Here is a 22,001-nt window from a genome sequence, read left to right as displayed (position 1 = left end):
TGAGGTTGTCTCTGTCCAATGGGCGATTAGGACATACAAGCATTTCTTATAAATGACAAGGTGAGGGTCTTTTGCGTCCTACGTTAATAGACTACCACTGAGTGCTTCAGACGCCATCCCCCGGACCATCCCGAAGCCGTAACTAACCGGTAATCTAGCTTTTATATTCCTCCTTCTTGTGTGCTCGTTTTAATGCATGTGGCATTATGACTCCAATGTGAGCTGCCAGGAATTGCGCCCGAGCTGCAGTTCACCGTGGAGCACTAAAGCTATGTCGGCCATTCGCAGACTTAGCAGCAATGGATGTCAGCTGATTCGCGTATCAGTTATTTGGTTTACCATGCTAAGAGTTGGATCGTTAGTTCACCACTTTGCACGCAGGTTTTCTTGTCTCCCATCAAGGTGCGGTCTTTTTTTTTTTTTTTTTTTTTTTCTTGCGAAGATTGTCACTTGAACGCAAAATATCTCCTTCTGCGGGCCTTTCTTGCACTCATTTAGTAACATCTTGCAAAGAGGCTGCTATTTCAAGTGAAACAACTTTCATTGTCACCTTAGCCAAATTGCATTTCACGGAAAATTTAGTTTTTATGAGTTTGCGCTGTCCCCGCTTTCGAGGCTGTGTTCGGTCGTTTGTAACTCATTTTGACCTTCAGATATAGTGGTTAGCTTAGCAACGTGTTAGCATTGGCTAGCTCCAGCGGTGTGCCCCGCTCCTACGCCAGGGCGACCAAGTGATCTCGTGTAAAGTCCAGCTGCGTGTTCTGATAAATATGGGATCAGGGTTTCGGATATAATATTTACGCCTAGTATTCCAACCAGGGAGCCAGGTGACATATTACGCGCCAATGTACTCCAGCATTCAGGTAATGGCGCCTGTCAGCTAGGGTAGATATCGCCGTTTTAACCAGTTTCATTCGTTGACAGCTGATGGTCAATCTCCACGTGCTCCATGATTTTGACTGTTGAATTAAACATTAGTGTTTTGTAGTATGTTTATACTTTTAATAATTTAGGTACTTGTAATATATAACATAATTGAAAATATTAGTTTTCAGTGTTGTTCCAACGCATAACTGCAAACCAATTTATGTTCATCCAGTCATGCGTGTACAGAAGTATGAAAAAGTATCTGAATCTTTTGGAATTTCTCACATTTCTGCATAAAATCACAATCAAATGTGATTCAATCTTTGTCACAATCACACAGATGAAAATACAGTGTCTGATTTAAATAAAACCACCCAAACATGTACCGATTTTCATATTTTAATGAGGATGGCATGCAAACAATGACAGGGGGGGGGGGGGGGTAAGTAAGTGAACCATCACATTTAATATTTTGTGGCAGCAATAACTTCAACCGGACACTTCCTGTAGCTGCAGATCAGTCTAGCACATTGATCAGGGCTAATCTTGGTCCATTCTTCTCTACAAAACTGCTATAGTTCAGTCAGATTCCTGGGATGCCTGGCATGAATCGCTGTCTTTAGGTCATGCCACAGCATCTCAATGGGGTTGAAGTCTGGACTTTGACTTGGCTCATTAAAATATAAAAACCTGTAAATGTTTGGGTGGTTTTAGTAAAGCTGACAGTTTTTTTCATCTGTAGGATTTTGACAAGGATCAGATAACATTTGATGGTGATTTTATGCAGAAAGGTTCAGATACTTCTGATACTTAAGATACTTTGATACAGATACTTACTTATTTGCTTTTGGACAAACAATGCTGTAGTACTTTGGGACCCTACCTTGTAACTGACTTTAAACTGAACTTCTATACATTGTCAATTTCAGGTTCCAGCCATGTATTCCTGTGCTAAGTTTGTCACTTCTTCTGCTGTGGTACGTTGACATCAACAATTTGGCTGTGTTTTTTGTAACTAAAAGGCAGTGGTGGATGAAGTACTGTTTTTTTGTATCTAAGAAAATAATGTACTCTAGTAAAAGTACTTTCTTTAAAATTTACAAGTAAAAAGTATTTTCTCCCGATGCAAAAATGTAATATACAAATATTACATATACATACAGAGATCTGAGTCAATATTCTAGGGCTGCAGCTATAGATTATTTTGGTAGTCGATTAATTGATGAACTAGTTGGTTCGAATAATCAAGTAATCGGATAAGGAACATAAAAAATGAAAATACGTGAGATGAGCCTTAAACGGTATAAAAATAAATAAATAAATGAGGATCTAAGTACAGCAAAATAACAATTACTGACCAACTTGTATAGCAAAAGTCCGCTAGCTTAAATGCTATAACATGCTAAAGTTTAAAAAAAAAAATTTTTTTAGTGCTCTTAACAAATGGTTTAAACATATTCCCACAAAAAATAGCTAAGTATACCCTTAAACTAAATTACGAATACATCAAATAAACATTAGCTCAAACAAAAACTTCGCCTATGTTGGTCTTAACAGGGAGCAGTTGGATTCAGCCACTTGGAATGAGTTATGTCATATTCACTGTTGCTACTAGAGTGCAGTGTATCCACCCAAATCAATAAAACTAAATGCAAACACTTTCACAACAAACCATTTCTACGCCACTTTAATTAAACGAATACTCGAAGCAGCAAAACTTAATTCGAATAGTTTTTCTAATCGAATTACTTGAGTTAATCGATTAATCGTTGCAGGACTACAATGTTCAAAGAACCACAAAATTCATTGACTCCACTGTAAACGAAACCTTAACAAGCTCAAAAACTCCAAAATTTAGTTCAATGGGGAATTGCAAGCAACTATTAGGTGCATACTGTCTTTCGTGTACAAGAGTGTGGTGTTTTGTTTGTTTTTTTAAATCATTTTCACCTGCCTAATCTTGCTTGTACTCGTGTTGCTGCATGAAAATGAAACTATCAATTTACAATGAGGAAAAAATAACACAAACAAAAGTAACGTGTAACGGAGGCGACCATTTGAATAGAGGAGTAAAAAGTACTTCATATTTGTACTCGAATACATTTTTGTGTATCTGTATTTTACTTAAGTACAGTAACGAAGTACTTTTATTTTGTTACATTCCACCACTGCCGAAAGGCAACCCCGAGTAAAATGTTGGTTCTATATGCTTTATTTGAATGTTAGTGATCCATCCTTTATATACCTTTTGAAAAAAAAATGCAGTTTAATATACAGTGATCCTTCACTTATTGCTGCTGTTAATGGTGACCAGAACTGCCTGAGTAAAGTGGAAAAACAAAGTAGTGTCATCCCCCCATTTCTAACATCCATTTTTTTGTGCATATAAACTGTATAAATCAATGAGTGTGTATCAAACCCTAAAAATGCATGTATTAGAGCATTAAATAGTTTGAAACATGTAAATAAAATATTAATAATATAAATAACATGCATATATAAATAATACATGCTCTTTATTCATTCTCATAACATACGCAAGTGTGTGCTTAAGTGTACATATATACGTAGAGTTAAATAAAGTGTACATAAATGTTTTTAGAACTCCTTTATAGAGGTCGACCGATATATCGGCGGGCCGAAAAATGGTGTATATCAGCTTACAAAATTGGATTTGAATATTTGGAAATCGGCTGATAATTATTATTTTTATTTTTTTTAAAAATAGATATCTGTATTGGCATCGGCATTTGAAAATCCCATATCGGTCAACCTCGACTGTGAGACATAAAAGTTGAGCCGTGAGGGATCTCTGTAATATTAAAATGTTTTATTTCTGCATTAGTTGCCACTGTTTGCATTGCTTTTTAAATGTATTCAGATTCACTCCATACATTAAGTTGAGGAATGTTTTTAATACATTATAGTGACTAAACTATGATGTGCTTTTAATGAAATGTCTATGCTACGTGTGACTTGTGTTTGTTTTATATGTGATGAAGTTGCGTGGGGGGTCCAGAATCCTTGCTCGGCCAGTTTCTGCCTCCGTTTTTAACAGACCTGAAGCCTCAGTGGAGCAACAGGTAAGAATTGGTAATCCATATGCACCCATTTGGTAAATCTTCATATTTCATATGGTGTTCTGGCCCTAAATATTTTGTGCCTGCCTGTGGCACTCCTCAGCTTGCCCTCTTTGGTCAAGTTCACCCAAATGTTTGCTAACAACAAATTTGAATTTACCAGGTTTGTACCAACAAAAAATATTGTTCTTAAGAATTTGTCGTGACAAATGTTCCTTGTCAATACCATTCATATCCACAGTGGCGGAATGTCCTACCAATGGCGAATTTGACACCCTAAGTACTACCGTGTGCTTTCAGGTAGTTTTTATCAATTAATTTAGTACTCAAATTTCTCACCTAGTTAGTTCAAATAATCGAGTGATCGGATTAGAAACATTTAACGCGTTGCAGAATAAATTTTAGGAGATGTAAAACAAAGGCTTGCTAAGACATTCAAAAGAGCATTAAATGCGAATATAAAATACAATTCCCGATTGTTTTTTCAAACTATGCGGTATTGGACTTTCATTTTAAAATACATTAAAATACCTGAGCTTAAACTCAAATGTTATTTAAAAAAAAAATAAAGAATTGAGGATCTTGGTACAACAAAACAACAATTGGCCAACATGCATAGCAAAAGTCCGCTAGCTTAAATGCTATAAAATGCTACCTATTTTCACAATGTGTGTAAAAAATCATTCAAACACATATTCCCACAAAAAAACAGCTAACTATACCTATAAACTAAATTTAAATAAAACATGCTTATGTTGGTCTTAACAGGGAGCAGCTGGATCCAGCAATTTTAAATGAGTTAGCTTACATTTACTGTTGCCACTAGAGGGCTGTCTCCACCCAAATCAATAAAACTAAATGGAAACGCTTTAAAAAACAAAACAAAACAAAAAAAAAAACATTTCGACACCACTCTCATTAAACATTACTCAAAGCAGCAAAATTTGATTCGAAGGTTTTTGTTAATCGATTGATCTGTAGTGTGAGCAGGGAAGGGGTGGAGGACAAACTATAGGTCTGGAGGTTTGCCCTGGAAAGGAGGGGAATGATGGTTAGTAGTAGCTAGATGGAGTATCTCTGTGTAAGTGAGAGGGACCCAATCAGAAGAGTGAGGCTACTGGGAGAAGAGACCAAGAAGAGTTTAAGAGTTTAGGCTCAACAGTCCAGAACAATGGAGAGTGTGGGGAAAAGAAGTGAAGAAGCGTGTGTAGGCAGGCTGAAACGGGTGGAGAAAAATGTCAGGTGTAATAGAACGGTTTCAGCTAAAATGAAATTAAAGGTTTATATAACTGGTGAGACCAGCAATGTTGTTTGGTCAGGAGACAGCACCACTGAGGAAAAGACAGGAGGTAGAGCTGGAGGTGGCAGAGATGAAGATGCTGAGGTTCTTTAAGAGTGACCAAAATGGATAGGATCAGGAATGAGCATATTAGAGGAACAGCGCATGTTAAGGGATTTGGAGATATTGTCAGAGAGGTCAGACTGAGATGCTTGTGGTATGTCCAGAGGAGAGATGGTGAGTATAGTATACAGTATTGGCAAAAGGATGCTGCATTTCCATATGCCTGGCAGGAGGTCTAGACAACGATCAAGAGGAAGTTTATGGATGTAGTTAAAGAGGACATGAAAGTAGTTTGTGTGAGAGCAGAGGATACAGTGGACAGGGTAAGGTTTGGTTTGGGTTTGGGTGTAGGGTTGATTCACTGACTCCCTGTGGCGAGCCCTGAAGAGAAAAGGCGAAAAGAAGAAACACTAATGTTTAAGTACCAATTTTATGTACTGTACATGATTAATAGCTGGCAATAATATTCCCATGACATCATGGACACTTGTAGGTGTTTTTCATGGAGCGACCCATACAGTCGTCCCATACGTTCACTGGCTGGGTAAGCAAATTGCTCTCTTATACGTAAGAATAATCACAGTTTAGAATGACTGATGACATTTCCATTCCCACTCAAAAATGCAATTGAGTCCCTGCTGATTTTTGCACAGCTTCAGAGAGTCGAAGGACGCGCCGGCGCGTCCTCAGCGCACGTCGTCTTTGAAGCGCCCTCACGTTTTAATTACATCACCCACATGCCGTTGGTTGGTCTCGTTTTAAAGTGCGGAAGTTCCGGTTCACTCTCGTTATTATTTGAAGTCAATCGACCAACTAAAACGTGAGATATTGTCATTTAAGTTTTATAGTTTTATTGTCCTTTCAAAAAAACATTAAAACGCTGCATGGATCATTTGTTTATGTCTATATTTCCATCATTTCTTGTCCCTTTTCAAAACGGAAGCGCCATGAAAAAAACACAAACGCACCCTTTCGAAGTCACAGTGGAAGCACAAAATGCGTTTTTTTTAAATAAATATAACTGCCGTGCGAGGTTCCACCGAACGAGAGGGAGGAGTGTTCTGAAGCAGCGAGATGGCGAGCGACGGCCGTTTGGATCGAGCAGCGACTTTGTGTGACTTTGAGAATCAACGGAAAACTAAATTTAGCGCAAGCAATTGTGCTTTTTGATCAACTTGAGGAAAAGGATGGTCCGAATTCGTCGTCATCGTCTTCTTCGGAAGAGTCCTCGAGTGAAGATAGTGACGGATTTGAACACGTGGGTGACTCCATCGACGAGCAGAGGTAAGCCAACTCACTTTTTTTTTTTTTAATGCTGAAAAAGTTTCATTTGATATTGCAAGCAAAAGTTAATTTTGATGCAATATAAGTGTGTGTTTGTGTATATAATAATAAAATGTGCATATCGGATCAAAGTTGTACGTGCACTGTGTGTATCCCAGGCAGGAATTTATCATTTGTGGTGGTGTTCTTTCTATATGAAGATTAGGGATGTAGCACATATTCAGCTATGGTATTCTTTCTATTGTCATACATATAGATTTCCATTATTATTTATTGCTGTATATATTTTTATTTTATACTTTATTATTTTCAAAAATACTAACTTTTTTTCATGTACATTTATAGTGACAATGAAAGTAAAGTGAAATGAAAATGGAAGGGTGGAAAGAGGACCGACACCCCATGGAAGTGTGGGCTGTGTGATGTAGCCCTGTGTCCCAGGACGAAACTGCTTTTCGGAGTGGCATGCCTGAAAAAAATTTAACTTGTTTATTGTAAATATTTTTGAAAATACTTTTTTTTTCGCCAATGTTATATATATATTTTTTTTCCCCACAATCAGTCTTCTCAATTTGTGTATATAAATGTGTGTTCAAGAAGCTTGATTGTGTGTACATAGTTTTCATCAGGTGATGGGCCGCAATACCTAAACTCATAAAGAGATGGCCTCTAAACACTTTTTGTGTTAGATGGTATATATTTTTTCACTGTTCTTCACTGTTTGGTCTGCTGTACATAACCGGTTTTGACTAGAGCATGTATAAAGGCAAAAAACGCCTATGGCTATACCTGTTGTTTATGTTGAATTGTCAAATATAAGACTATTTATTCTAAATTTTTTTGGTTGAATGTTCATCCTAACATGTTGAATAAATATTACAAAGTTTCAAAACGGTTCGTTACACATGTTTGGTTGTCAATTGGACATCAATATTAAAAATTTTGACAAAACGATTTTGGAATTGTTGGTCTTTTTTGGGCCCAAATTCATGATTTATAATTGGTCAGTGAAGGAAACAACAACAGTTTGGACATGAAGTTCAAGGTATCACAAAAAAAGGGACCAAACCAGGCCATCGTAAACAATTCTATCTTTGAAATATAAAGGCAACTTCAAAGGCATGCAAAATCAGACAAAATAGGCCCAGACCTTAAAGGGTTTTAATGTCTGGCAGCGCAGGTCACGCAGTGAATCATGGGAAATGTAGTCTCGGGACAACACTGAAGTGGTGCTTTGTAATCTGTTCGCTTGTGTGAAAAAACTACATTTCCTCACGCCATTAGACGCCACTTCCTCCCGAGAGCCCAGAGCTGTGTTGTACTGTTAGCTCCATGTGTTAATAAAGAAACAAAGTTTTCAGCACATCGTGTGTTCGATACATTTGTAAACAAAAAGCTCATAACAAGACACTATGCACGATCCGTTGAAGAGACGCTGGAGTAGTAGGAGGCGAGGAGGAGATCAGCGAGAAGCAAAACTTCACGGTCGAATGTGGCGGCAGTCCGCTATTATTTTGTTTTCTTATTGTTGCCACAATAAAGTGGAGAAAGCCATCAAGACTGATCTCCTTCTTTCCCCCCAACGTTTTTATATTATTATTTTATATGCACGAGAGCTGCCGGATCTGCCAAAATGAAGATGAAGTCTGATTTTTTTTTTTTTTTTAACAATGTCATCAGATAGACAAAAACATAAAATTATGTGCAAATGCCTGCATCTTCAAATCATGAAAATGATAACAGCCTATTTCTTACCAATCTTGTAATCTCGATGGGTCTTGTATCCATTCCTTGTCAGGTAGTCTAGGCACATTGTTTGCATCCTGATTCGCGTCTGGCTAATACATGTTAGGTCCAAGATAAAATTCCAACCTCTTCTTTTTCCTCCAACTCTTCAAAAACTTAGATCGAGCGCAAGGGAGGAGATCCATCGCTTATATCGCTGTTTGAATCATTGTTTGAAGGGCTTTGTATGGCGGCTGTATGTATGGAGCTGCCATCGCTGTCCCGGTGTGACGTATCACTTTCGGGTTCGTCCCCTTTCAGGCTCGAACTTCGGAAATGCGATTATTTTGTCAAATATACAACATATAAATTATTTTTTCATGCTTTATTTGTTGGACAATGTTTAATTACTTTAATTGTGACCCTATTTGGCATGTTATGAAATTACTTCACATTACTGCTTTAAGTCAAATATATTCCATCAGTAACTGTTGGAGTGCTGTGGTTCACAACCAAGGTGCTCTGACACACCAGTGTGCTGTAAGAGTTCAGGAGTAGGCCTGTCGCGATGACAAATTTGTGTGTGCTATATATTGTCTCATAAATTATTGCTGATGTTCGATGATTTTGTAAAAAAACAAAAACACCTCAATTTGACCACTAATGTAGTGACGCTATATCCTAATAAACCACCAATGCAAATGGAAAAAGGTTTGTTATTAAATAAAACACAAACTACATTGAAAATATTTTTGAAAAATCACAATGCATGACGTAGTTTTAAAAACTAGCTTAGTGTAGAATATGAAATGGGTGCGAAACCAACGGCAGTTTTTGTTCTCTGCCAATTAGGCTAGGTTTATACCACAGTTCCCAATGCACGAATCCATTTTTTTTCATGTTTTTCCCCACTCAAGTGAGGCATTAACTTGACGGTCTAGATGGGAAAAGTCTCATAATAGTGGACCATTTCAAATACGATCTGGGTCACTTTCATATGTGGTTTAAATCCGATCTGGGCCAAATTTTTCCAAAATGTGTTCGGGGTCTGAACTGGAATTCATGCAGCAAAGAGCAAGCAGGCAAGACTGCAGCGATGTGGCTGTTCAGTAGCGCCTAGCTTGAACTTGGCTTTTACTTTGCAGGAGGCGGGCTTGACCATAGTCTTAAAAAAATGAAATTAAGTAAAGGATAAGCCTGTTAATGCTCAGTTTCTTACAGTGCGTCAAATGAGCAATATTTCGGTATTGCTTACATGGCCGAGTTGGGGCAAACTGACACACACACACACACATAAGGCTTATGTCCGTGCGTCATGCACGCACAATGCGTACTTATTTGTTTTGATGCCTCTGCGCATGCGGGTCAGTTTGCTCAGCACGTGTCAGACTGCCAATTTGTGTGCATGTGTAGTACTTGAACAGGCACGCCAAACAGATATGACAAAAAAAAAAGTACCCACCAAACTTTGGGGGTTTTTTTTGTAAATAGTTGTCTGATAATGACTTTTAAACAGATTTTCCGGCTCAAAAAATACGATGGCAATCCGATACCAATATATGCGGTCGGGCACTTATCATATTTTGGCTAATTCTTGTGATGCCCCACTGGATGCTTTAATAATGTAACAACGTTTGCCAAATAAAATAAACATTCTGTGAAAAATAAGAGAACTCCAACTGAAGTTATGGAAAAGTGTGGCAGTGCGCTACAATCTTTTATAGGTAGGGTAAACCCTGCAATTGACTTATTGCATATTGCGACAGAATTATCATTACTATCATTGCCATTTTCACTTAAATTGCTTGAAAATGTTTCTGACAAATATTATTTGACCTAGCTCTGCCTGCCACTTGCATATTGCTGGCGTAACAATGAATTGTTTTGTCTGTTAGAGGGCAGAAGGTAAAACCTGTGTACCATTTACAAAATACAAATAAATAATACAATACTAATATAATGATATAATGGTAATACAAAAGAATTGAATATGAGCTCCAATTAACCTGGCATGCCAGATTGATTGTTCCATATATCCACTACGAATATACAGTGACGCCTCGCTACTTCGTGCCCTCAGTCCATTGCGGATTTTTTCAATTTAAAAGAAAAAAATACAGTATTTTTAATTTAAAAATGTTAAGATACGTGCATGCATACATGTACAAATCAGTTTTCTTTTATATTTATATATATCATCATTCAGGGTTTCCACTAGGATTTTTTTGAAGCTTTGGTGGTGGGCTGCCAACGCTATCATATTGTGCCGCGGCGAATTTGTTTCATATCATGACAAATAAGATTTTTTTTTTAACAACATTTATTTTTTTTCCAATAACCATAACTAAGTTCTATTTGCAAAGTTTGAATCCTGCCTGGGAACACTTGATTTGACGAAGATGAGATGAAAAATACTTCTTTAAATGCAAATACGCCATGTGTTTTGTAATTTTTTGTTGAATATGGAATATGGCAGGTTATTGACAATGAACCTTTTTCAACCTCACAATTTAAGGTAAAATAATACAATTATGATTATTAAAACTAAAAAGTGCACGATTCTAAACACTCTTTGATTTTTGTGGTACAACCACGGCTTGAACTTTGCCATTTTTGTCCATGTTGGGTCCCAGCTAGATTTTCTGTTTGCTTTTTTTAACTTCTCCTACCCTGGACCGTGCGCCTTCCTGATCTGCGTCTCCATGTGCGATCTCGTCTCATTCAATTTTTGAAAACTCTCAACAGTAAAACAACGCTTGCCATAACCATTTGGTTATTTCTACTCCTCAGAACGTGAGAGCTAATAACTTTGCAACTGAAGAGCACCTGGGAGCATGAGCCCTACATTCTGAAATATTTAATTGGCCTTAGACGCTAATTAAATATTTCGGAACGTGACCGTCTAGATCGTCATAACAGTTATGGTCATTTCGTTAGTGGACCCTCGTCCTCAGGAACTTTTCTCTTTCCAAAATACTGTACTTCAAAATACTCTTCTGAAATAACGAGTGATGTCAGCGCCAAACAAATGCTATGCTAGGAGCAGGACGCGACAATTAAGGTAAAAAACACCCCATAAAGAACTTAAACGTTACGTTAAAGTGCCTGTGACATGAAAAAGCCTGTTTCTTTCATAATACACGGGGTATTTTATGCTCCTGAAAGAAATGGACCGCTTGGATGTGAGTGGAAGCGATCGCTATATTTATTTAGTTTCTTTGAATCCCGCGCCATGAAAATGAGTGACTTACGGCAACAGTCTCGAGTTGAGAAAGGGAGCGCTGTGACGTGTACGGAGGAAGGAATCCTCTTCACTATACAGCCGTACTGTTGTATGAGAAGGACTAAGGATTCAACTGATTTTGCGGATTAATACGTTTATTTTTCGCATCATGCCAGCCAAACGGCTGCAAAAAAAGCTTGCTCTACGAGGGAGAGGAGTGTGCGCCTTTTTGGGGTTTCAAAAGGTTCCCATTCACTGGTGGATATTGGCCAAAACAAGCCCTACTACTGTGGGACCATGGGACTTAGAAGGAAGTGAGTAAACATCGCGTTTTGTATTATGTCAAATACTGGGATCATTTTAATATGTAGGGGGCTTGCATTTTGTGACATGCTCCTTGTCCCCTCGGCCGACAACCGGCGGCTTGTCGCACAACCTTCCACCAGGAGAAAACTATACTCTGCTTATTCCCCTCTTCAAGTGCCCGGTGTTCTGTCAAATTTTCCGACCGATCAGAAATTGCAATTTAAAAATAGCCGCGAATACAGTGATTACAAAGTAAACACTACAAACTTTCTTTAAATAAAGGACTACTTACCTTTGATCATGGATGGGCATGTAAAAAGCTCTCCTCATACACGTTAGCTGCACAACAACTGCAGCCGCCCTCCTTCACTGAGTCTCTCGCTGTTTACAACTTGGCCGTGTAGTAAAGCATTATTTTGCCATATTTGTGTTGACCATTTGGCAGCTACACGCTCCTCCGACGTAAGCTGGTTTGATTGGCGGTCATTGTCCAGCTGCTTCCCCGGCGAGCTCTCCTGTCCGTAGTAGCAGGGGAACGAGCTATAAATTGCTCTCCGCCGGGTGGTTTGCCGATCGGCGAAGACAATCGACAACCCAGTCGTCACAAGACTGTTATTTGTCATGACCATGCCATTTATTTAGCAATCGGGGAAAAATACTTGGATAAAAAGAATATACTGTAAAAATACTGAAGTAGAGAGACAGAAACAATTACATTTTGCAGCTCTCTTCGTCGCGTTTTCCTCGTTGTGAATAATTCCCCCTCAACGGGCTGACTGGTCCTTATCAAGCCATTTATTTAGCTATTGGGAAAAATACTTGGATAAAAAGAATATCCTGTAAAAAATATTGGAGTAGATAGACTGAAACGATGAATTTTGCGGCTCTCTTCGTCGCATTTTCCTCATGAATAATTCCCCCTCAATAGGCTGCATACTAAATCAGATGAAATCGTGACTCCGCTGACGTCATTCACCTGTTGGGGACCCTAGAGCCCTATAATGGTAGGCGTGGCTAACCGGCAGATTAAAAGACTTAATTTCTCGTCATCTGCGCTTTGCTAAATTGTTGTATATAGTCGAATCTTCTCAAAATATGATTCTAATTCACATAATAATCCTATTTAAGACTTTTTTTTTTTTTTTTTTTTCTCCTGTAGTAAGCACTTTAATTAATGTCAGTATATTGAGGTCGTTTTCACAGTCTTAAACCAGAAATACATTCATTAACTTCAAATGCCTTTCTGTGGATTTTGCTCCCGATTTCCATTTCTGCGCCGAGCCGACGTACCAGCCGCAAGCTTTGGATAGAACTGATGCGCTTTTCAAAATAACGCGTGTAAAGGAACAATTTGTATTTGAGATGCTGTTTCAGATAATTTAAGGCAAATGGTGCGTACAAATGAGCTTCTTGTACTCATTTAGACATGTTAAATTATACAAATTATAAATTAGAATTGATCTCTAAATCTTTAAAAAAATATTAATAATAATGATTATAATTTGCAAGACGTGGTGGCTTTTATTTTGGGGTGGCGGCGCGCCACGATATTTCATATGTAGGGGAAACGCTGTTGTTACATTTGCATTTCTTAAAAACCATTTATAAACGTAATACACATATAACGTTTTTATTAATTTTATTATACTTTGTGGTGCAGAGGGGAGGGAAAGTCCTATGTTTATCTTTTTCCAATGCTGTTAATTCTGAATACATTAAACACAAAAAAAAATTTGAGTAAGCTGTAGTCTATGTTTATATATTTTTTTAAATGTAAATAAGTAGGCCTGCAGCTTTTGATTATTCAAGTATAATAATATATTAAAATATTTATATATCACTTGCCAGATATGGGTTCAGTTTTCATTCATTCATATTCATGAAGTTTAAAAAAAATCGTGACTCGCATGACGGCATTTAATTAAAGAAAACCATTTGTGTTGTTGTTTAATGTTTGATTTGATTTACTGATTTCTCTGAGGCCTATTGAGTTACACAATTTTAGCCTAAAATGTTCTAGTTTTAGTTGATAATCAAAGTTTTTGTCTTTTTTTCTGCATTTTGTCCTCTCCAGGCCCTGTTGCCAATAGGTCAATCAGCAGTCCTAACCCGCTCGTTCCAAACCAGTGCGGTCTCTCGGGACATCGACACTGCAGCAAAGTTCATTGGTGCTGGTGCTGCCACAGTAGGAGTTGCTGGTTCTGGTGCTGGAATTGGAACAGTCTTTGGTAGCCTCATTATTGGTTATGCCAGGTAATATTTTTTTAATACATCTACATTATTTGTCCGTCTTGTCCCTCCAAACATTTAAAAACTTCGGTATAGACAAGTTTTCTGAGCAAAACATGGGTGGGCCCATTTTAGACATTTTCTGCTACGGACTTCCGGTTTAGACAGACCATCATGAATTGCGGTGGAAGTAAACATTTTTAAACTGCCAAATCAAACCAAAGGAACCCACGGAATCTCCAAAAATGGATTCAGCAGAACGTAGATGAGACTGCGGGATTTTCTTTGCCGTGCTTGGTTGTGTGAACTCCTGGAAGCGCCTATATACTAGTCCTTCTAAAAAAATTAGCATATTGTGGTAAAGTTCATTATTTTCTGTAATGTACTGATAAACATTAGACTTTTATATATTTTAGATTCATTACACGCAACTGAAGTAGTTCAAGCCGTTTGTTTTAATATTGATGATTTTGGCAAAAAAGCCAAGAAAACCCAAAAATCCCTATCGCAAAAAAATAGTATATCATGAAAAGGTACTCTAAAGAAGCTACTAACCTAATCATCTGTATCAACGAATGAACTCAAAACCCCTGTGAAAGATTCCGGAGGCTTTTAAAAACTCCCAGCCTGGTTCATTACCCAAACTGCCATCATGGGCAAGACTGCTGACCTGACTGCTGTCCAGAAAGCCATCATTGACACCCTCAAGCAAAAGGCTAAGACACAGAAATTCCTGAGCGAATAGGCTGTTCCCAGAGTGCTGTATCAAGGCACCTCAGTGGTCTGGGGAAGGAAGAAGTGTGGCAGGAAACTCTGCACAACCAGAAGAGGTGACGGCACCCTGAGAAAGATTTTGGAGAAGGGCTGATTCCAGACCATGGGGGACCTGCAGAAACAGTGGACTGAGTCTGGAGTAGAAACATCCAGAGCCACCGTGGACAGGCGTGTGCTGGAAACGGGCTACAGGTGCTGCATTCCCCAGGTCAAGCCACTTTTGAACCTGAAACAACGGCAGAAGCGCTTGACCTGGGCTACAGAGAAGCAGCACTGGACTGTTGCTCATTGGTCCAAAGTACTTTTTTCAGATGAAAGCAAATTTTGCATGTCATTCGGAAATCAAGGTGCTAGAGTTTGGAGGAAGACTGGGGAGAAGGAAACCCCCAAAGTCCAGTGTCAAGTACTCACAGTCAGTGATGGTCTGGAGTGCCATGTCAGCTGCTGGTGTTGGTCTACTGTGTTATATCAAGGGCAGGGTCAATGCAGCTCGCTTTTAGGAGATTTTGGAGCACTTCATGATTCCATCTGCTGAAAAGCTTTATGGAGATGAAGATTTCATTTTTCAGCACGACCTGGCACCTGCTCACAGTGCCAAAACCACTGGTAAATGGTTTACTGACCATGGCATTTCTGTGCTCAATTGGCCTGCCAACTCTCCTGACCTGAACCCCATAGAGAATCTGGGATATTGTGAAGAAGTTGAGACACTAGACCCAACACTGTGGATGAGCTTAAGGCCGTTATCGAAGCATCCTGGGCTTCCATAACACCTCAGCAGTGCCACAGGCTGATTGCCACCATGCCATGCCGCATTAAGGCAGTCATTTCTGCAAAAGGATTCCCTACCAAGTATTGAGTGCATAGCTGATATAATTAATTGAAGGTTGACTTTTTTTTTTTTTATGTTGAAAAACTTTTTTTGTATTGGTCGGATGAAATATGCAAATTTTTGGAGATTGGGATTTTAGTTGTTTTTTTTTTTTGTTTTTTTTTTTGCCAAAATCATCAATATTAAAACAATAAAAGGCTTGAACTACTTCAGTTGTGTGTAATGAATCTAAAATATGAGAATCTAATGTTTATCAGTACATTACAGAAAATAATGAACTTTATCACAATATGCTAATTTTTTGAGAAGGACTAGTATATGCTTGGAAGTGGAATGTTTTGAACAACGTCCAACTTCAAAGCGCCAGTGTCGATCTACCTCGCCATCTGCCTTAAATCGAAACCAGCACCAAACAATAAGTTAAGGCTGTGCTTTTAACCTAAAGGATTCACCTAAAAGATTGCATTTTGTTGTTATCACTTCGTTGATTGTTCATGGACAAAATTCTAACAATCTGTGCAGCCTGTGTTAACATGAGGTGTAGATTGATAAGCCGGCTACTTGAGTGACCAAAATGAGGCGGAATTACAAATAATATTACAGTTGCCGAATGCAGAAGGGCTGACACGGATTATGTTGTTAGATGGATATACTACAAGGTAATTTTCATCTATTTAGATTATAGTTGTGGTATTATGAGCTCATCGCACATGTATAAACAGATAGTATGTCATTTTTTTAATTGCGGATATTGATAAGCAATAAGCTTTCGGACAACATCACTCCATTTCATGTTTTATTTAAAGCAATTGGTGCATGTGCAAAACGGGTCAATAAGTCAAAATTTATCAAATTATTGGATAAATATTAACGAAGGTGGAGCAAAAATCGAGCCTTCCATCAAGGTAGAAAGCACGTACTCTTATATACTGTATGTCCATCAACGTAAGTGGTGTTGTGAACTTGTGAAGCACATAAAGTTGTCTTCACTTGCCTGACAGCGTTTTCCACCTGTAAACAAATGAACAAAAACCGTGTAGCGCTTGAATTTATGCATTTCGGGTAAAACGCCTATGTATGACTTGAAGTAAATAAGTTTTATCTGTTTATCATTGAAGCTAATGATGTCTATTCTGACACAACTCACAGAATTGTAGTCAAATTGAACATAATTGTACCTCTTTTTGCTTTGTAGTGGTACTGCCTTGGTTCCACATCTGCCTTCATGAACATAAAATTCCCATATTCATGTATTGGGACACATTCAACTTGGTGCTTCGGGACTGTTTTCATAGATAATTACTGAAGGCATTGAACCTATGAATGAACACCTTTGGAATTGTGTAGAGCCGTCCCGACACGACTAGCACAGCATACCATTGAATGTTGATGATGTAAATCAAGGGCGGACTGGCATAAGGGGATACCGGGGATTTCCCCGGTGGGACGATGTGCCCGTGGTCAAATGAGCAGACACTGAAGTTAGCGCTCCCGTGCAATCCAAGCATTACGCTGACTGCAGCGAGCGGCAAGGGCAGTTGACTTCCGCGATTTCCCACTTAGCAACGGGTCGTTTTAGAAGATGGTAGGTTAAAGTAAGCCTGTCGCGATACCAAATTTCAGTGGGCAATAAATTATTGCGATATGATTAAATGATCCAAAATTTAGAGGACATGATGCACAAGTATATTTATATAGTCATCTATATTTCTTTTGTTTGCTTTTATAGTCAAACGCAGTTGTGGTGTATGGAGTTAGAACTCCATTAGCCTGCAATGGGATTACCCATGGGGCCACGGGACGTTAAATACTAGGGCCGCAACTAACGATTAATCCAGTGTTTTTCAACCTTTTCTGAGTCGCGGCATGTTTTTACATTCGCGGCATGTTTTTACATTGGAAAAATCTAGCGGCACACCACAGACCAAATGTTTCAAAATTACTTTCTGCACAGTATATATACAGTGGGGAGAACAAGTATTTGATACACTGTCAATGGGTTTTCCCATTGGCAGTGTATCAAATACTTGTTCTCCCCACTGTAATTATAAAATCTCAATATTTATACTTACTCAGTGTGAAGCTTGAGCCTGTTTAGATGAACAAAAAGCCGATATCCTGGCAGGAATTGAAGAAAGACACACACGAAGCTCCTTTCCAACAACTCTTGTCTCTCTCTGTTTTTATCTTTTATAGCAGTTAGGCTTGAAAAGCTCAGAATTATCAGACAGGGGGACTATAGCAATGTCTTTAACCACATTAGGGCCGAGAACTTTGCTGACAATGGCTTTGCAGGCAGGTAGTATTGTCTCTGTCAGTGTGCGACTTTTTGGGTTCAGCAACAATGCTTTGAGGGTTTTCTCATTTACCGTTGTAGTTTTTCTCAAGAAGTTGCCTGTTTCTCTGTTTTCAAGAAAATAGTCCATCGACTTGTCTCGAAGCGACAGGTGTTTCGTTTGGAGATGAAGTTTTAAGTTTGCTTGGCAAGCTGCTTGTGTAGCGTTCAAGAACTGCTCGGATTTCCAGCCATCAGCTACTTTGCTGTCCTCAAGAATGTGTTGGAATAAAACACAGGGGGAGGATTGTGGGTCGTCACATTGATAAAATGGAAAGGACACTTTCGTGTATATCGACACTTGACAAGTCTGTTTTAATGATGTACAGTAGACTTGCTGGAGTCCACATTGTCGCGGAAAGCAAGGTGGCTGATGGCTAGAAATTTGAGCATTTCTTGAACGCGACACGAGCAATCTCTCACTCATCTGCACACGTGCGAAACCTTCTACCTACTCCTTCCATTCTACTGCAACTCCGCCCGACGACGGAAAAAAAAAAATTAAAAAAAAAAAAAAAATGCAATATTGGAAAATTTCTCACGGCACACCGGTTGAAAAAAAAATGGATTAATGGATTCATTGGATTAATGTACCTTTTTTCAATTACCTTCAGTGTTTAATTTTATTCCGATCCGCATGTTGTAAGTAACGATGAAGACAAAATGGATGACTATTTCCTTCAAGTAATATTTTATGGTTCCTGACGTAACTGTAGTCTGCAACTATACTCTTTTAAGTAAATAAAACTAGTTAGTTTGTAATAAATTTCAGTACACAAGTAAGACAAAAGTCAATACAATCCAATTTCAAAGCAAACTCTTGGATTACAATTTACAGTTTGAGTTTTGAAAGACTTATCTGTTATATGAATGGGTTTATGTGTGGTTTCTTTATAAAATGAAAGGAGACAACTTTACAATCTAACAATAACTCAAGTGCTCCTATGCTTCTCCAAAACTATACAAACGGACACTTGGATTAGCATAATCGCTAACTAATTTAGCGCTACATGTTTAACAAGCTAAACAATGATTGACATGTTGGGTCCCTTTGATGGTGGAGCTACCAGGCGTCTCGGGCAAGATTAAAGCTAGAAACCTGTCAAATCGTCGTTAGCTTTAAATAGCTAACTCCAAGGCACTACTGACCAAGAAAAGCAGCAGCAGGAGGGAGAGTGAGAGCCTGTACAAGGATGAAGCAGATAAATTTATTTAAATTAAAAACCTGATCCTTTTCACCAGATTTCGATCCTGTGAAAAATGGCGTGATTGGCCCGATTTCCGATCACGTGATCGGATCGGGACGTCCCTACAAACTAAACACAATCTAATGAGACAGACTGTAATGAATGTTTTCTTTATTAAACAGTTCTTCATAAATACAATCTAAATCCAATTTCGAAGCACACTCTTGTATGACAACATACAGTTTGAATGACCGCTTGTGTTGAAGGGAGACTAAGTTGTTAGAGTATATAAATGTGGTTTCTTTCTGAAAAGAAATGAGACAACTCTGCTATTACAATAATTCAAGTGCTAATATGCTTCTCCAAAACAATACAAACGGACACTTGGATTCGCATTATCGCTAACCAGCGTAGCGCCACGTGCTAAGTAGTAACGTCTCCTCAACAAAGAATGTAAACAATACAGTTGGCTTCATTTACTCACCTCTGACGGAAGTACACTGGATCTAACAACACAGACAATCTAACTGTCAACACTTCGTAATATTTTTAATTCAGCAACCCAACCTGAGTGTAGGAGAGAACTGTCTCTCTTGTTCTATCACTGGCGCAGTCGGCGCTCGCAGGACTGCTCATAGCTGCCAGCAAAAATCGATTATCAATTTCGTTGGCAACTAATTTATTAATTGATTAGTTGTTGTAGCCTTATTATATACAAAGAGTGTACACTTTACACTGCCCAACTGGTAGAGTGAAAACGAAACTGTTCATTAAACATTTGAGCATGATTTTCACACCTCGTATGCTCATTAGAATTGGATAGACAACACAGCAGTCACGTTATTGTGTTGCTATGAGCGGGAAATATCTATTACCGCACATATTTCGTATGATTACACCATGTTACAGGGGGAAAAAAATTCTGTTCCTGGCTTTTGAATGTATTTGTGTTGCTTGGGTCCAAACGAAATGAAAAAGACTAAAAAGGTAAAAGTTTGGTTTTGCTAAAATTAAAGCGTTAAATTCAAAATTTCCCATTTTACATCCTAGTTATGCATAACATATATGTTAATTGTCATTGTGTTTCAGGCCAAACAGTCTATAAAATAAGGAGTAATAAACCATTAGAAAGTACAAAAGTAAAGAAAAATGGATAATACAATTTCAAAGTCGTGACCACAATCCCAAACTTTATGGGAAACAAGTGTTTTTATCGTTCAATGTAAAAAAAAAAAAAAAAAAAAAAAAAAAAAAAACTTAAATACCACTTATAACCTGGGGAAAATGTGTTATTTTTCAGATTATGAAGCAAAAAAAGCTTTGAAAAACTTGTACCGATGCTTTCGCATCTCGAGGTACCATCAGAAGTTAGAGGACACAACCTCACACGAATATCGGCAAAAACCAAAACATTTTTTGTTGATTCTAAACCTGACACAAATCTTGACTGTTTTCTGCAGGAACCCTTCCCTGAAGCAGCAACTCTTCTCCTATGCCATCCTGGGATTTGCTCTATCGGAGGCAATGGGTCTCTTCTGTCTGATGGTGGCATTCCTTATTCTGTTTGCCATGTAAATCTGCAAACACTTGGTTCCCTATAACCCTTCCTGTCTCCTGTACAAGTCACCTTCGTTCGTTGGACAGAGGGAGTGGGGATGCCCCAGAACAGGAACTCTAAAAATGCTGATGGCCAATTGCAATCACTAGACGAAAATTAAAGAGTTGAGGCCAAAAAAAATCTCAGTATACATTTTTATGTTCCATACACCTGTTTTTCTGGAAGACCATTTCACTTGTAAAATCTTAAATAAATGGTTGGAAACATGTTGGTTTTTTTCCCCCCTATTTGTCATGTTTAGTATTAATTCAGAATCCTGAAGTAACTTGTTTTAATGATGAACCAGAATACCCATGGTTCAAATTTAAAGACGCTGTCGTGTTTCCTTTTTGTTTATTTTTTTTATTGAAGGGGAAATTTAACTCTTGCTGTTAAATATTTGTTGCACACAACAAAGATTTTTTTTAAATTCAAACTTGCATGCAAACATCTGCTTCACAAAACAGTTGACAAAACAAATTGAAACAGATGGATTCGACATTGTTCCATTTTCATTGCAAAATAATAGTAATCAAAAAATATATATATATTATAGAAACTTCAACAAGGGGCTTCAGGGAAAACATTCTCATCAATTTTTTTTTTTTAATTTCTTGTTAGTCTTATTGATTTCAGTATATACTTTTGACTGGAAAAAAATGTAGTTTGCTTTTCAAACTTTGGTTCTTGAAACTTAGAATTATAAAATGTATTAAATATTAGAAACCATTATCTCTGGGGTAAGTGTAGAAACAATGTCTTTCAGATTTAAATTATAGGGGCCATTAGAATCATGGGGGGGGGGGGAGTTTTCAAAAGCAGTCCAAAGTTTTGTTTTTACACATTCAAAGAACAAATGCATTATCATTTCCTTGTTATTTCCACAGAAAGAGCACCCACCATTAATATCAAGAAATTTAGCAAAAGATTGTATTTTATGTAAAATATTAAAATCTACTACCTTTGCTATATTACAAATACAGTATTTGAATGGCAACAGCCAAGCTTTTCTCCAGCAGTCTAGGGTGACCAAACGTCCTCTTTCACCCAGACAAGTCCACTTTTCACGCCCTCTCCATTGCGTCCGGCCGGGTTGTATGAATTAATGAAAATATCCAGTTTTCATGATTTTTCACGGGACCAATTTGAATAGAATCCCTCCGGCCGCTTGGGGGGGCAGCGCCTGCCTGCGTGGACATGGCTCCTAATAGTAGGAGGGA

General features: G+C 38.1%; 1 protein-coding gene across 1 annotated transcript; it reads left to right on the top strand.

Annotated features, from left to right (window-relative positions):
• Positions 1 to 21,008, top strand: atp5mc1 (ATP synthase membrane subunit c locus 1). The gene is made up of 5 exons (XM_057817425.1): positions 1 to 149; positions 1,797 to 1,844; positions 3,870 to 3,950; positions 13,902 to 14,080; positions 20,645 to 21,008. The coding sequence occupies exons 2-5, from the start codon at positions 1,806 to 1,808 to the stop codon at positions 20,757 to 20,759; spliced, it is 414 nt and encodes a 137-aa protein (XP_057673408.1). The 5' UTR covers positions 1 to 149; positions 1,797 to 1,805; the 3' UTR covers positions 20,760 to 21,008.
• Positions 21,009 to 22,001: the final 993 nt, after the last annotated feature.

Source organism: Corythoichthys intestinalis, chromosome 16, assembly GCF_030265065.1.
Source record: "Corythoichthys intestinalis isolate RoL2023-P3 chromosome 16, ASM3026506v1, whole genome shotgun sequence".
NCBI classification, from domain to species: Eukaryota; Metazoa; Chordata; class Actinopteri; order Syngnathiformes; family Syngnathidae; genus Corythoichthys; species Corythoichthys intestinalis.
Note: the sequence above shows the minus strand (reverse complement) of the source record. Positions and strands in the feature narration are given on the sequence as shown.